The sequence below is a fragment of the Vigna unguiculata genome, chromosome 2 (genome assembly GCF_037176805.1).
Source record: "Vigna unguiculata cultivar grain cowpea cultivar isolate G323 ecotype 2 chromosome 2, ASM3717680v1, whole genome shotgun sequence".
Classification (NCBI taxonomy): Eukaryota; Viridiplantae; Streptophyta; class Magnoliopsida; order Fabales; family Fabaceae; genus Vigna; species Vigna unguiculata.
In genome coordinates this window covers 32,360,356-32,378,462 of record NC_140793.1, presented here as the reverse complement: position 1 = coordinate 32,378,462, position 18,107 = coordinate 32,360,356, and the positions used below count along the sequence as shown (strand labels likewise).

The 18,107-nt window shown below is 33.6% G+C and overlaps 2 protein-coding genes across 2 annotated transcripts; both read left to right on the top strand.

Annotated features, from left to right (window-relative positions):
- The first annotated feature begins 3,278 nt into the window (after positions 1 to 3,278).
- Positions 3,279 to 7,117, top strand: LOC114171998 (Zinc-finger domain of monoamine-oxidase A repressor R1). Its single transcript, XM_028056748.2, has 5 exons — positions 3,279 to 3,661; positions 3,738 to 3,971; positions 4,648 to 4,731; positions 6,172 to 6,301; positions 6,397 to 7,117. Exons 1-5 carry the CDS (start codon positions 3,384 to 3,386, stop codon positions 6,823 to 6,825), a joined length of 1,155 nt encoding a protein of 384 aa, XP_027912549.1. The 5' UTR covers positions 3,279 to 3,383; the 3' UTR covers positions 6,826 to 7,117.
- Positions 7,118 to 8,226: 1,109 nt separating this feature from the next.
- On the top strand, positions 8,227 to 10,392 carry LOC114173910 (cytochrome P450 CYP82D47-like). The gene is made up of 2 exons (XM_028058583.2): positions 8,227 to 9,274; positions 9,531 to 10,392. Exons 1-2 carry the CDS (start codon positions 8,303 to 8,305, stop codon positions 10,158 to 10,160), a joined length of 1,602 nt encoding a protein of 533 aa, XP_027914384.1. The 5' UTR covers positions 8,227 to 8,302; the 3' UTR covers positions 10,161 to 10,392.
- The last annotated feature ends 7,715 nt before the right edge of the window (positions 10,393 to 18,107 follow it).

The following is an 18,107-nucleotide window of genomic DNA, read 5'->3' as shown; positions in this document are numbered from 1 at the left end:
CATAAATATTAACATTGATTCAAAAGAGATATAGTGGATATTGTGCTTTTTTCAATATTTTGTTTCTTAATATATCTCTATACCTCTCTTTCTACCCTCATTCTTTCTTAATCATTTACTTAAAAAAAATGTTATAACTAGTGAAAAAATCCTACTACCTATCAATGTTCATCAAATTTATTTTTATTTTATTTTTTAAACAATAAATATATATAAATTTTAAAATATAAATAAAATTGGTGATACAATAAAAATTTGTACTAAATTTAATATAAACAAAATAAAAATATATAAATATAGTTTTAAAATATATATAACATGTATAAAAAGTAAAATTAAAATTTTTTGGGGGAGTCGTGACTCCCCTCAATCATAACAATAATCTGCCATTGACAACCAGCACGATCAAGCTAGCACCACACGAACCACCAACAACTTCACACCAAGAGCAGCACACAAACACTGAACATTGTAAGCAAGAGCAATGAGATCTCACCAAGAGAGAAACTTCCTTTAAATTAAGGGTGGCAAAACGGGCTAGCCCGACTTGTTTTGGCCCGGACTGCCCTTGGCTCGACAAAAACGGGTTTGGTCGGACTAGCCTGTCACTAGCAAATGGGTTGGATACAACAAACCCGTTCCGCCTCAGGGTTAAAACAAAATTAGTATTTATTTAATTTAAAGTTTAAGTATTTTTAATTTATTTTTTTCTTAAGTATTTTTAATATATATTTAAAAAATAAATTTAAACATTAATATATAATTTTGTTTTTACATAATGTATTAAAAATAAATTAAATGGAAAAAATAAATTTAAAAAGAGTTAAATTTTAAATTAAAAGATATGAGCGAAAAAAATGATATATATATATATATATATATATATATATATATATATATATATATATATATATATATATATATATATATATATATATATATATATATATATATATTTGGAAGTTGATTTTTAGTAATAAATATATTTCCGGAAGTCGATTTCCGGTAATATATATTCTGGAAATCGATTTCCAGTAATATATATATTTCGGAAGTTGACTTTTGATAATATATTTTGACATCCGAAATTATTTTTTACCGGAATTCGACATCCGAAAGTAATTTTGAAAGTACAATTTTTATAACTTTGCTTAAATGGTTAAAAGATATTTTTGAGATTTTAAAAAAATGGAAGTACATAAGAAATTTTGGAGGTACAGAAGAAAGTCGTGAGCGCTTGAAAACTCTAACCTGACCCATCCTTTTCAAAATGATCCGTCCTTTTCAAAATGATCGACCCTGACCCGTTTTGATATGCGTACTTCAATTCAGTTGTTTTTTTCAACAAACACTATCACCAATCACACCTATGCACAGTAAATAACGAGTTGGGTTGAGCCACTATTTTTAATGTTCTTGAATACAACTTCACTCACCCACCTTTTGCAATGAGAGACTCCACAATGAATATTTCAGACATGTAGAGAATCTTTCTGCATGTCCAATACAAATTCATGCAATACTGCATTCACATTCATAAAGTAAAAAACATATTGCAGGGATGCAGGAAATCTCTATGGTTGACTAATAATAATACATGCATTACTGCAAAGTTAATAAATCACAATAATTAAAATATAAATGAATAAATACAACTTCACCCACCCACCCTCTGCAGTGATAGACTCCACAATAAAAATTTCAGGCATATAGACAATCTTTATGTTTGGCCAGTACATGCAATACTGCATTCACATTTATAAAGTATGGTTGACTAATAATAATACATGCATTACTGCACAATTAAAAATTGAGATAAGTTCGAATTTAAAAATTCTAGACATTTAACTAAATTTATTTTAGTATTAATATTACTATTATTAATTTTACTACTATTATTATAATGATTAATAATAATAATAATATTATTATTATTATTTCTATGTTTTCATTTACAAATGAAAATAAAAGGGTTAAGGACGTGGGTAACGAAACACTTATTTAAAATTTTTATTTAAATTTTTTAAATTTGTGTTTTTAATAAATTGTGAAATTTTACTTTATGTTTGTTCATTTTCTATATTTTTTTAAGTATTACTTTTTTAAGTTGGTGTTTGACATATTATTACCTTTCTTTTATTAATATTTTAACTTGTTTGTTATCATAATAATTAATATATCTTTTATTATTAGAAAAAAATTATATTATTCTTCAATAATTTATATGATATAGCTGTTGTTTTAAATTAATAAAAAATAAAAAATATGTTATTGTATGTTATACATTTAGATAACAAAACGAGAAAAAAAATATTTAGTTTTTTAATAATTTAGAGTATATCAGATATTTTAAAAAAAATTATTAAAAAAACTACTGTTAACAAAAATGATTTTGCAGTCATATGTAAATATTATGAAAAAAATTGTTAAAGCTACGATGATATATATATTTTTTCTCATTTCTTGAAAATAAGAGGATAAAAGTCTTAAAGTCTCCTATAAATTTATCTTTTTAAATCAGTTCAAATACTTTAAAATAAACATCAAAGTTACCATCAAATCCATCTTTACAAATAATACATCCCTTAAAACAAACACTTTAATGATTTTCGAATTTTACTAAACGATGTTATATGTGTGTTAAATCACGAGAAGTATAGTAAAAAAATTAAGGTGACATGTAACCATAGATGCCATGATTTGATAAATGTTAAATAGAACTTCTTTTCGTTGAAGAATTCATAAATGAATAAAATGCATAGAATATTATTAAAATTTATGTATAAATTGTCTGAATATATTTTTTCCTTTTTAGGATTGGTGTTACATGTAAACTTTAGTGAGTATGCCTTTGGGGGACGTTAAATTAAATGATAACGGATATAATATAAGAATAAATGTAATGAAGAGTATAATGGTTTGCTGACATTTAGTTAACGTTATTAGTTTTAATTGAAATTACACATCTGGTTTATTTTATGTAATATATTAATTACATTTTTAAATATTTGTGTATAAAATGGTCTTATTCATTGTTATTCTCTTGACCCATAAAATTCCAAAACTGCCTTTAACGAATACAAATTTATATCATGGTAACATAATTTTCTTAACAAAAATAACAAGTACATATTAGCAAACTCCATAAATAGTTAACGTACATACACTTATTTTTTTATTATTACAGAGAGTTTGTACATATTTTATTATTTTATTTCAAATTTTTAATACGTTATCTCTATATAAATAACATTACTTAAGAGAATAATTGTAAGAAAATTACATCTCAGTGAAACATTTAGATTTTGGCTTTAGGGATTCCCTCCTTCCACCTCGACCGTTGTACTGTTTCGTATTCTATAGGAATTCAAACCCACTCAGCCATGGCCACTTTCAGAAAGCGAACCCTATCGGCGGAGTCCGACGCCATGGCCAACGACGCCACACCTCAGCAGCCCAAGATCTCCGACTACGAGCTCTCCAGGGAGCAGAGAATCCGCGAAAACCGTGAGAGAATGGGGAAGTTGGGAATATTCGACCTTTCCCTCAGCCTCAAGCTCCACAACAACAACAAAACCCACCGAACTACTTCTAGATCCTCAATCAAATCCAAAACCCCTCCTACTATCAAACTCTCCGCCCCCACTCGCCGCTCTTCCAGGTTCCAATCCCACCCATCTATCATTCAACGCATGATTTTGTTTATTTTTGCCTTAACTTTCAATTCTTCTTTCCAGATTGCAGAATTTGACCCCTGTTAGTTACGCTGAAGTTCCTGTCAAGAAAGCCGAGTTTGCGGAACGTGGAAGGGTGGTGATAGAAGAAGGTGCCAAGCCTGAGGTGTACACTGATGAACACCTGAAGTTATTGGGGAACACCGAGAAACCGTGGACGCTCTTCGTTGATGGTTATGGTAAAGATGGAAAGCGAATCTATGACTCCGTCCGTGGCAAAACCTGCCATCAGTGCAGGTTAATCACTCTCTCTCTCTCTCTCTCTCTCTCTCTCTCTCTCTCTCTCGCAGTAAATTAAATTGTTACTCTACTGTGTGAAGCCTAAGTTATCAAGAGGAGTGCTACCATCACACCCTCTAAAACACTTTTTATTGTTATTTTGCATTTTTTAGAAATCACAGTATCACTTGCCATAGAGTTCCAGAATAACTTAGTAGTCGTATTGTATTCCAAGGAAGATATCTGCGGCTTTTAACAGAGAGAGAGAGAGAGCATTGGTATCATTTTTAGTTGTTCTTAGTTGTACTGGCTGTCTGCCATGAACTTGTGTTTAGTATTTGTATAAATACTACTTTCGAGACATGCTTTTTAATTGCGGGTAACATGATGCTGATTTTTTCCTTAAAATAAAACACCACTAATTTTATTGTGTGTACTTGTGTATGATAGTGGACTTTGAACAGAAAGAGTGTGTTTGTTTACTTTTTGTATTTGCTCACAAACATAATTGAGTTTGAAAGACTTTTGATAAAAAACTGTCTTTTCCGCTTTTATAAGATCTTTCTTTGAAAATGACCATTTTTACCATGTTCTCATTTAGGAGATGTATTTAATTTTATGGTGTACCGGTCTTCATTTTTTTTTTTTTTTTTCTGCATGAGCTTTCTCATTGAATTAAGATATTGTTTTGTAGGCAAAAAACACTTGGTTATCGGACATGCTGTAGCCAATGTAACATGGTCCAGGGGCAGTTCTGTGGAGATTGCTTGTATATGAGGTAAGCCTTCTAACGTGAGTTTGTTTCCTCTGACATGGCGATAGATGCCACAGTCTCTCTGCATTGTGCTGATTTGGTAGGATTATGATGAGACAAATAAGGATAATGTTGAATGGTTTATGCTGTAATATTGTATTGTAAGCGATATCTTTGGTTAAGTAGACCAATATTCTGGGTGATGTCTTATTAGTTAATATTGGTGTAAAGTCTTTTATAATGACAGTGCACTGCTTGCTTAATCTCTCTTAATAAAGACTGATGTTTGGTCAGATTTGGTTACAAACACAGGGTTTCCTTCTCCTAAAGAGGGAGCAGATTCCCTAACATTCACAACATTAGGTTGCATTTAGAGAGTTTTCATCCATTGGATGGATTCAACTCAGGATGTTGACATGTGTTCACTTTTTCTCTTTCATCATTTCCCAGGGATGATAGTCTGGAATGTCCCGGAAGTCTCCTTTCATGTATCCAATTCTATCCCTGATATCTGTTAGATCATATCATTCTATTCATAAATTATAAACAACTTTATTTTAACTCAAGAAGTTTCTTGTGCAGACAATGTACATCAGTTTTGTAGTCAAATTTGTTGATAACAAATTGAGATTTACGTATATAACATTGGAGATTGAATCTATGTAAATCTATTTAACTCTGGACAAAATGGCTCAAGTAGAAAAGCACTCATTTACTTTTATAATCGAGTTGTTGATAACTAGTTGAGATTTCTGTATATAACTTGGAGATTGAATCTTGATAAATCTATCTAACTGGATAAAATGGCACAAAGTAGAGCTGTTCACAAGGATCTGTAAATGTATTTGCTCCCTAGTTCCCTTTTACAAGTATGTAACCTCGACTCATATATCATTATAACTGCCACTTCATAACCAGTAACCTCCTATTCCAAAATTAGTATAAAATGACTTCCCAGGAACTTTGTAATATAGAATTAAGTAACTGTCTAAATCAGGTGTTGGCCTATCGTTGCCCGATTTATATTATCTTCAGGATAATTTGAGGCATCAGGATATTTTGCGGTTGATCACTTCGTTAGTTAAGCTACTGTACAATGCTCATTTTGTTTCTATTGAAACATATAGCTGGAGCTATGGTATATCTGCTAATGATTCAAGGTATTATCAAAGGCTAATCTCAAATGTGCATACATCCATACACAGCTGAAACTTTCAGGATTGGTGCTACACGGCTATCCCAAGCCCAGGATCATATACAGGAAATTCGTGATTATGCTTTGAATATTCTGTCTGGAATCTTTTATTCTTCAATATTTCAGTAAATTAGTATACTTCATCTTTAAAAAACCATTGCTGGCAATCCGTTGTTATTGCTTGTTTAGTTTGAACAAAACCAACCCTTGCAATTTACGGCTTCTCGGATACATGACCTCTTTCCTTATTTTTCATTGTTATTTTGTAGATATGGGGAGCATGTACTTGAAGCCTTACAGAACCCAACATGGCTATGCCCTGTTTGTCGTGGAATTTGCAACTGTAGCTTGTGCCGTCAAGCAAAAGGATGGGCCCCAACTGGCCCTTTATATAAAAAGGTTACTCCTAATTCTTGACTGAAATTTATATTACCATAAAGTTGTTTCTCCGGAGATTGAAATTGAAGCTAAGCTCAAATTTCTCCCTGTTTTAGATATCGTCATTGGGTTACACATCAGTTGCACACTTCCTTGTTCAAACCCGGCGCGCAGAAGTAGATGTGGAGAAAAATGCAGAAGTAGATGTGGAGAAAAATGCAGAAGCTTCAAATCCAGTTTCAGTACAAAGGTCGCTACCCTTCTCTGATGTGGACACCAAGTCTCTTGAGGTCAATGATAATCATCTGGGATCATTGATGCCTCTAGCTGAAACTGAAGCTGATGGTGCTGAGGTTTCAACAAAGAGATTGCTTTTCTCTGATGAGCAAGAACAGGTTGAAAAGATTGAGTGTTTAGATACTCCGACACCTCCCCAGCTTGAAAAACAGGAGTGTTCAGATACCATGAAGCCACTCGCTTCTTCCTCCAAACCCAGCTCGGATAGCATTGCTGGAAGACTTAGGTCCAGATCCAAAAAACCATGAAGAACTTTTTTTTTTCTTTCTTTTTCACCAAGATAAAGCATGAAAAAGCATTACTATTTAGATGGCTGGAGTTGGTAATTTAGCATGAAAACCTTTTTTTGTATTAGTAATGGTAATATGTGCTTACAGCACATATACGCTATTATAATTTGAATTTCTAACATGGTGGTTTCCGAATACCTCTTATTATGCCAAATGGCCATAATTTCTGATTGGATAGTACAGCACAGGATACTCTTTTATCATGGTATTTGAATTCCAAATACCTCTTATGATCTGAATTTAAATTGTCTGTTTGTTGAGTTGCATGAAAACAGATGTGGAAGGTAATCCATGACAATGCCATTCGCTTCGTTTACTGATCCAAAAGATAATCCTGATTTAAATCTCACGTTATAAAGATAGTCACTAATAAGAACAAAATCTTTCGAAGTTAAAGTTACTGGATAAGGTTACTTAAATGAAAAGAGACGGAGAAATATTAAATATTGTAAACATGAATTCATTTTATTAATAAGTAATGATTCCTTTTAAAAGTCAATAATAATAAATGTAAATTTTATACAATGGTAATATTACTTTTAAAATTGAAAAATAGTAACTTAATTTATTGTGTTATAAATGACGTATATTAAGGAGAGAAGGAAGTATAATTATGATAAAATTACTAAATAACCTTACCTTCTAGAGTCCACTGGGCTTCTTTTTTAAAAAAAATGGTTGAAACACTGCTGCTGATATTGCCGGTCCATTTAGCTAAAGATATAATAGAATTACGATAAGGATAATCTCAATCTACAATGAATATTCTAATATTACTTTCTTAACCTACGCCTAGTGGCACTTTTAAACGGCAGAAAGTCAGACAAAGCCTATCTTCAAACGAAAGAAATAAAGACAAGATAAAATTTCAATGGAAAAAAGGAGTGGCAAAAAAGGAAATGGAATCCGGTGAATACTTAAGACAGAAAGTATGCAGTAAAATGTTTATTCATATTATTTAATTACTTTAGAAAATATGCGGAACAAACTATAATGTTTCACCGAATTCCTGTGAATCGGTTAGACGATTTGAACATTTCAAGATGCCGGGTCAATTTTCCCTAGAGGATCTTATCAGAATTTTAGTTGCTAGCATGTTTTTACCAATTGAATAACAAAAAAATAATCACTGGAGACAAAAATTATGTGTCATGGATTTAATACTTTATGGCAAATTTAAGAGCAACAAGTTATTGTGAAAAATTCCAGTACTGCAACTAAGCAGACTTCTGGACCGACCAATTTTTAATTTTTGTTTTGAAGTCTATTGAGTAAACAAGACTTTACGTTAATCATGCACAATTAATAAATCTGAAACATTTGACTTTCACGAACCTGATCCATCTGTATGTCAAAAAGACAACGAGGTGCACTGTTTACTAAGCTAAACACAAGGAAAAAGAACATAAACCAAATTTAAGGTAGCCTACTCAACATGGCCATTGCCATGATCATGGATGTTTTCCAGCTCCAAACGCTGATTTTAGGCGTTCTTGTGTTGCTTGTAGGTGCCTTGCTTTATCAGTTAAAGAAGAGAAACGGTCCTAATGCAAAGACCTTCACTGTGCCTCAAGCAGCAGGAGCATGGCCTATTGTTGGTCATTTGCACCTCTTCGGGGCTCATCAACTTACACACAAGACACTTGCGGTGATGGCTGAAAAACACGGAGATATTTTCACAATAAAACTTGGTTCAAACAAAGTTCTGGTGTTGAGTAGCTCGGAGATGGCCAAAGAGTGTTTCACTGTCCATGATAAAGCATTCTCCACCAGGCCATGTATTGCAGCAACAAAGCTAATGACCTACAACACAGCAATGTTTGGTTTCGCTGCTCATGGACCCTATTGGCGTGAGATGAGGAAATTTACCACTATTGAGCTTCTCTCTAACCAAAGGATTGAATTGCTCAAGGATACAAGAACATCTGAGTTAAAGACTGCAACTAGGGAGGTATACAAGTTATGGTCAAGAGAAGGTTGTCCAGAGGGAGGAGTTTTGGTAGAGATGAAGCGGTGGTTTGGGGATTTGACGAATAATATTGTTCTGAGAATGGTGGGAGGGAAGCCATATTATGGGGCTAGTTGTGATGCTTGTGCTGAAGGTGAAGCAGGAAGATATCAGAAAGCTATGAGGGAGTTTATGAGTTTGTTTGGGGTGTTTGTATTATCCGATTCAATTCCGCTTCTGGGGTGGATAGATAACAATGGATACAAAAAGGCTATGAAGAGAACAGCTAGTGAAATAGACACTTTGGTTGAAGGGTGGCTGGAGGAACACAAAAGAAAAAGAGAGGTGAGTACAAATGGAAAGGAAGAACAGGATGTCATGGATGTTATGCTGAATGTTCATCACGACCTTAAGGTTTCTGGTTATGATTCAGACACGATCATCAAAGCTACTTGCCTGGTAAGTGTGTTCATATTAGTATATACAATAATTTCAAAAGGAATTAATCCAATAGAAATACATGACATAAGATAATCAGATTGTAAACTGATTCATCAACATAAATCATAATACAAATCTGATTCAGTACAACATCCATCTTTGGTTTAGAACAGAACAAAACAAATTTTGAAGCTAAAAACACTGCCTTTTTTTTTTTTTGTATAGATTGATATCTGACATTGAATTCCAACCATGAGCTTGTGTACTTTTGCAGAATCTGATTTTGGCAGGAGGAGACAGCATCATGGTGGCTCTGACATGGGCACTATCTCTGCTTCTAAACAATGAAACGGAGCTTAAAAAAGCCCAAGAAGAATTGGACACTCATGTTGGGAAGAACAGGAAGGTGGAGGAATCTGACATAAAGAAGCTGGTGTACATCCAAGCCATTGTAAAGGAAACCATGCGGTTGTATCCACCAAGTCCTATTCTCACCCTTCGTGCAGCAATGGAAGAGTGCACATTTTCATGCGGCTATCATGTTCCTGCTGGCACACATTTGATTGTGAATACTTGGAAGATCCAAAGAGACGGTCGTGTCTGGCACGATCCTCTTGATTTCAAGCCTGAAAGATTCTTGACAAGCCACAAAGACGTTGATGTAAGGGGTCAGAACTATGAGCTCTTCCCTTTTGGTTCTGGAAGAAGAGCATGCCCTGGGGTCTCACTGGCTCTGCGTGTTGTGCACTTGACATTGGCTACACTCTTACATTCTTTCAATGTTGCTTCGCCTTCGAATCAAGCTGTAGACATGACAGAGAGCATTGGACTCACAAATTTAAAAGCAACCCCACTTGAAGTTCTGCTAACCCCACGTTTAGATTCAAAGCTTTACGAGGACTAGATTTTGTTATGCTACTTTTCTCGGGGCTAATAAAAAGTTCAATGAAGCTTCTATCTGTTGTTATGTAATAATTCTGCACTTCTGGTTCACATTCCCCAAGATTGTATCGTCTTTCTACTCTTGGCTACTAATGCTGTTCGCAGTGAAATTGTAAAAATTGCAGGTTTAGTATATATGCAAACATCTACGTACTAAAGATTTTCGATATCGATATAGATTATTCATTCTCTTACCTTTCATTGCCCGGTTTCTAGATCTGTCCAATAGTTCCACGTTTAAAGGAACTCATGGATAATAGATTCTATTCCTTTAAATCTGTATAATTATGGAAAAAATTGTTTAGATCTTTCAGCTAACGAAGTAAAGGGTGATGATTGATTACATTTGCCTATATGTGTATTATTGTAATCACATGTTTCTTAATCTGTAACAGATATTTTATGTTTGAATGAAATTTTAATTAATTATCCAATCAGTACCTTATTTTCTTTAATCAATACTAGATATAAAAGATGGGCAAGGAGTGTTTTACTGTTGATGACAGAGCATTCTCGAGCAGGCACTGTGTTGCAGCCTCAAAGCCAATGGACTACAACTATTTAAATTATTGTTACTCCTCATCAACATATGTATATGTACTAATACTGATATAATTCAAGTCACAATGACATTTGAAGGATTTTTGGGCCTGGAGGAGTGCGTGTTTGCATGAAGGCCTGGTCCAAAAATATGTTGATGGATTCTGGCCCATCCATTCTCTCTCTTCTTCTGCAGGATTTTCCACGTCCCACGTACTCAACTAATTTGAATTACTGTTCATATTGCTATTGATTACCGCCTCAGTGCAGTTGCTTGTGCTAAAATTTGGTTTCTCATCACCCACTTCAAAATTTTCTTTGCTAATTTGAGTGCTGCACTACCACTAAGATTACCGTGCTACAATCCCTACTAGACAAGAAATTATTAGGTGGTGCTGAACCACGCCATTTCAACAAATATTTAATTACTCATAAATTGCATAACCCAAGAATTTGATTTTAAAAAGCAGAGAAATGAAATCTGATCCACACGAAAACTGCAAAATATCTGAACCCAGAAAAGGATGTAATCAGAATTGAAGTTTCTGAGTCTATACTGCTCGATTTCCGCCAGTTGTAACGAGAGAACTACTACAATCTTTGTGAACCTAATTCACTGCATGCTATGGCCATTAGACCCATTACCAGTGCGTAGGGATGGCAACGGATCGAGGCGGGTACGGGTATCATGATCCCATCCTCATCCCCATAATAAAAATTTATCCCCATCCCCATCCCCAATACAACTTTTGACCCATCCCCATCTTCACCGGGTAACGGGTATTTTCTTATACCCATACCCATTTTTTTATTGTTCCATATATCAATTAAATATTTTTTATAAAAAAAATTTAAAAATCACACCAACGGAATCATGATACTATCAAAATATTCAATATTAAAATAACATACTCTTTTTGATTTTCATGATGTCAAATATTAAGAAAAATATTATAATAGTATAAATCTCAAATTAAAGTATCAAATAACAACTAAATAAAATTCAAATAATTATATAAAAGCTAAAAAATTACACATTACTAAAATTTTATAATAACCAAAATGTTATAAAATAAAGGTAATAAGAGAGACAAAGGAGAGGAAGAATAGAGAATGAGAGAGTAGGGAGCAACTTCTGGTTTTATGTGTGTCTAATTACTGATAGGACGAGTCCTATTTATAGGTACAATATGGTAACCCAGAAAGGATATAAAATCAAATAGTAAATACAAAATATTACATCATAAAGAGTAATGAATAATATGATTATCAATCATATGAGTAATTGTATAAATCAATGGACGACCATTAATTCATAACACTCCCCCTTGGGTGTCCATTGATAAAAGAATGTGCCTCGTTAAAACCTTACTAGGAAAAACCCTTTGGGATAAAAACCTAGTGAAGGAAAAAGAGTACATCATTCTATATAATATTGTTCTTTGCATCTTCTAATTTCTCCCCCTCATGTAAACTTACATCATTAAGATGGCGGAGTCCAATCCTATGAACCAATTGCTCAAAAGTTCTCCTTGGCAAAGACTTTGTAAATAAATCTGCTAGATTTTCACATGAGCGAATCTTTTGGATCTCTACATCACCATTTCTTTGAAGATCATGAGTGAAAAAGAATTTTGGAAGAATATGTTTTGTTCTGTCTCCTTTAATATATCCTTCTTTCAATTGAGCAATGCATGCACTATTGTCTTCATATATCGTTGTTGGTTTCATTTTTCCCAAGGATAAACCACAAGTTTGTCGCACATGTTGAATTATAGACCTTAACCAAACGCATTCACGACTTGCCTCATGTAATGCTAAAATTTCTGCATGATTTGACGATGTTGCTGTTATTGTTTGTTTCACAGATCGCCATGAAATCGCTGTGCCACCACATGTGAACAAATATCCTGTTTGTGATCGACCATTATGAGGATCTGATAAATAACCTGCATCTGCATAACCCATTAGATCTAATTTTGAATCATTTGGGTAAAACAAGCCCATATTCATAGTGCCTTTAAGGTAACGGAGTATTTGTTTTACTCCATTCCAATGTCTTCTTGTAGGTGAAGAACTATATCTTGCTAACAAATTTACAGCAAATGCTATATCGGGTCGAGTATAATTAGCAAGATACATTAGTGCTCCTATAGCACTAAGATATGGTACTTCAGGACCAAGTAGTTCTTCATCTTTTTCTTGAGGTCTAAAAGGGTCTTTATCAACATCTAATGACCTCACCACCATTGGAGTGCATAGTGAATGTGATTTGTCCATATAGAACTTTTTAAGCACTTTCGTTATATAAGCTTCTTGATGTACAAGAACACCTTTGTTTAAATACTCAATTTGTAATCCCAAACAAAACTTTGTCCTTCCAAGATCCTTCATCTCAAATTCTTTCTTTAAACAATCAATTGCCTTTGTGAGCTCATTAGGAGTTCCAACTATGTTTATGTCATCTACATAAACAGCAATTATGGCAAATTCATTCTCGGATCTTTTCATATAAATACAAGGACAAATAGGGTCATTTTTATACCCTTCCTTTAATAAGTACTCACTTAGACGGTTATACCACATACGTCCTGATTGTTTCAATCCATAAAGGGACTTATTCAATTTTATTGAATAATCCTTTTTAGAATTTGCTTTGTTGGGCACATTAAATCCTTCAGGGAGTTTCATATAAATATCATTTTCCAAAGAGCCATACAAATAGGCTGTAACAACATCCATGAGGTGCAGATTCAAACCTTCTTGTGCAACAAGGCTAATTAAATATCTAAATGTTGTTGCATCCAATACTGGAGAATATGTCTCCTCAAAATCAATACCAGGTCTTTGTGAAAAACCTTGAGCAACTAACCGTGCTTTGTATCTAACAATTTCACCATTCTCATTTCGTTTTTGTACAAAAACCCATCTGTACCCAATAGGTTTTACACCCTCAGGTGTGCGAACTACAGGTCCAAAAACCTTTCGTTTAGCAAGCGAATCTAATTCTGCTTGGATTGCATCTTTCCATTTTGGCCAATCATTTCTTTGCCGACAATCTTCAATTGTCATTGGTTCTTGATCATCATTGTCACTTATGACATCCTTTGCTACATTATATGCAAAAACCTCGTCAATATTGACTTTATTTCGATTCCATATTTTATGATTCATGACATAATTTATTGAGATCTCATCATTTTCAACAATTTCAGGTACCTGAGGTTCTTCTGGAACCGAATCATTGATTATGTCAAAAGAATCTTTTGGGACTTTTACCCCCTCGATTAGGCCATCTTGCCTTTTTTCCCTTTTTCTCACACGAGGATTTTTATCTTTGGAACCCAAAGGCCTACCACGCTTTAGGTGTGTTTGAGATTCATTTGCTATATTAGATTGTCCAACAGGAATATCAATTCTGATTGGAGTATTAGCAGCGGGTATATGCGACTTAGTTACCCTTTTTGTGTCAGTAAAAGCATCTGGTAATTGGTTGGCCAATTTTTGTAAATGAATTATCCGTTGAACTTCTAGTTCACACTCTTTTGTACGAGGATCAAGATGAGATAATGATAATTCATTCCAACCAATATCTTTTTCCAGTTTCTTTCTTTCTCCCCCTAACGTTGGAAAAATTGATTCATCAAAATGACTATCAGCAAATCGAGCTGTAAATAAGTCACCTGTTGATGGTTCAAGATATTTTATTATCGATGGAGAATCATATCCAACATATATTCCCAAACGTCTTTGAGGACCCATCATAGTCCTTTTTGGTGGGGAAATTGGGACATATACAGCACACCCAAAAATTCTTAAATGAGAAATATTTGGTTGTTGACCAAAAACCAACTGTAAAGGAGAGTATTTGTGATAACTTGTTGGTCTGATGCGAATCAATACTGCAGCATGCAGAATTGCATATCCCCAAGTAGTCATTGGAAGATTAGCTTTCATAAGTAAAGGTCGTGCAATCAATTTTAGACGTTTTATCAATGATTCTGCAAGTCCATTTTGAGTATGAACATGTGCTACTGGATGTTCAACTTCAATTCCAATTGACATACAATACTCATTAAAAGCATGAGATGTAAATTCACCAGCATTATCAAGACGAATTTTCTTAATTGGATAATCTGGGAAGTGGGCTCTTAACTTGATCAATTGTGCTAATAACTTAGCAAATGCTTGATTTCGAGTTGATAGTAAACAAATATGTGACCATCTAGTGGACGCATCAATTAATACCATGAAATATCTAAATGATCCACATGGTGGGTGTATTGGACCACAAATATCACCTTGTATTCGTTCTAAAAATGAGATTGACTCATTTCTAATTTTTTCTGGTGATGGTCTTATTATCAATTTTCCATGCGAACATGCAGTACATGAGAAATCATTGGACTGAAGAAGCTTTTGACTTTTAAGTGGATGTCCACATGAGTTTTCAGCTATTTTTCGCATCATGATATATCCAGGATGACCCAACCGATCATGCCAAACAAGAAATTCATTCTTATTTGTAAGCTTCTGGCTTACAATAACATGCGTCTCAATCGCATTAATATATGTGTAGTACAAGCCATAAGAGAAGGTTGATAATTTCTCCAATACACATTTTTTATTTGACTCAATTTGAGTGATATAAAGATATTCAACATCTCCTTCATTATTTGTCTCAATATGATATCCATTTAGACGAATATCCTTGAAACTTAATAAGTTTCTATTGGACTTAGGAGAATAAAATGCATTTTTAATATGCAATCTTGTACCTCTTGGCAGAAGTACTGTAGCTCTTCCAGAGCCTTCAATTATATTTGTAGTACCAGAAATAGTACTAACATTGACTTCTCGCATTACCAAAGTAGAGAAAAATTTATTACTCTTGAGAATTGTATGAGTTGTTGCACTATCAGCAAGGCACAGATCCTCATCATTGGTGTTAATGCCAATATTCATTCTTCATATAAACATAAATATCAATATTAGAGATTACTTTGTAAGAGGAGAGAAAGAAAAAAAAAATAAAATAAAATAGAGGATTTTATTCATAAAAACATAAAAACTTGTACATATAAAAGCAACATGAATTAAATATAAAACATTGTCTTAAAAATTAATCATAAAATAAAATTATTTTCTAACACTCCCATCACCAATAAGGTGATCAATGCTTCCATCGGGTTTAGAAAAGAAATCACCAATATCAAGATGAGTAGTATCCATATGACCATAATCAGAATCACCATCTTCATAAGCAAAGTGTGTTTCTACATTCTTCTTTTTAAGTGATTCTTGGTAGAGTTCAACAAGATGCTTTGGTGTATAACAGGCACGGGTCCAATGACCTTTACTACCACAACGGTAACATATATTTTCAGCCTTTTTGCCATTATTTTCACCCCTTTCTTTTTCCTTTTTCGCATTCTTGTTCCACTTCTGTTGATGAAGTTTCTCTTTGAAATTTCCTTTATAACCATGTCCACGACCATGATTAATAGCACGACCACGACCACGACCATGGCTACGACCACGGCCAAAATTACGACCACGATTATTATTATGGTCTTGACCTCGTCCATGATTATATGGATCAGATGTTGCTGCATTCACTTCTGGGAATGGAGCAGAACCAGTTGGTCGGGCCTCATGATTTTTCATCAAGAGCTCATTATTTTGTTCAGCCACAAGAAGGCATGAAATCAATTCAGAATATTTGTGAAAACCTTTTTCACGATACTGTTGTTGCAAAAGCAAATTAGTTGCATGAAAAGTTGAGAATGTTTTTTCCAACATATCTTCATCAGTAATTCTTTCTCCACATAGAGTCAATTGAGAAGTAATTCTAAACATTGCAGAATTATATTCACTTACAGTTTTAAAATCTTGCAACCGTAAATGCATCCAATCATAACGAGCTTTTGGCAAAATCACGGTCTTTTGATGGTCATATCTTTCTTTTAAATTTTTCCATAGTACAGAAGGGTCTTTTATAGTAAGGTATTCAATTTTCAACCCTTCATGAAGATGACGACGAAGGAAAATCATAGCTTTAGCTTTATCTTGTTCAGATGCTTTATTTCCTTCTTTAATAGCATCACCCAGACCCATTGCATCTAGATGAATCTCAGCATCTAAAATCCATGATAAATAATTGTCCCCCGAAATATCAAGGGCCGCAAATTCAAGCTTTGCAAGATTTGACATGTTTTAGAACTAGCACATAAAATATTAATATAATCAAATTTCATGTATGAAATTATTAAAATCAAATAATAATAATAATAATAATAATATGACAGAGAAAAATAAATCAAACAATTATCATTACACAAAAAAAAAAATGAGATAAAGTTTGTGAATGAGAAAAAGATTAGAAAGAACCTCGATTAAGGAATATAGAGCGTTGTTCTTAGGGAGAAAGAAGAAAAAAAAAATATGCCTTCACGCTCAGTTGGATAACCCTCGTGCTGATAACGTGTTATAAAATAAAGGTAATAAGAGAGACAAAGGAGAGGAAGAATAGAGAATGAGAGAGTAGGGAGCAACTTCTGGTTTTATGTGTGTCTAATTACTGATAGGACGAGTCCTATTTATAGGTACAATATGGTAACCCAGAAAGGATATAAAATCAAATAGTAAATACAAAATATTACATCATAAAGAGTAATGAATAATATGATTATCAATCATATGAGTAATTGTATAAATCAATGGACGACCATTAATTCATAACACTCCCCCTTGGGTGTCCATTGATAAAAGAATGTGCCTCGTTAAAACCTTACTAGGAAAAACCCTTTGGGATAAAAACCTAGTGAAGGAAAAAGAGTACATCATTCTATATAATATTGTTCTTTGCATCTTCTAATTTCTCCCCCTCATGTAAACTTACATCATTAAGATGGCGGAGTCCAATCCTATGAACCAATTGCTCAAAAGTTCTCCTTGGCAAAGACTTTGTAAATAAATCTGCTAGATTTTCACATGAGCGAATCTTTTGGATCTCTACATCACCATTTCTTTGAAGATCATGAGTGAAAAAGAATTTTGGAAGAATATGTTTTGTTCTGTCTCCTTTAATATATCCTTCTTTCAATTGAGCAATGCATGCACTATTGTCTTCATATATCGTTGTTGGTTTCATTTTTCCCAAGGATAAACCACAAGTTTGTCGCACATGTTGAATTATAGACCTTAACCAAACGCATTCACGACTTGCCTCATGTAATGCTAAAATTTCTGCATGATTTGACGATGTTGCTGTTATTGTTTGTTTCACAGATCGCCATGAAATCGCTGTGCCACCACATGTGAACAAATATCCTGTTTGTGATCGACCATTATGAGGATCTGATAAATA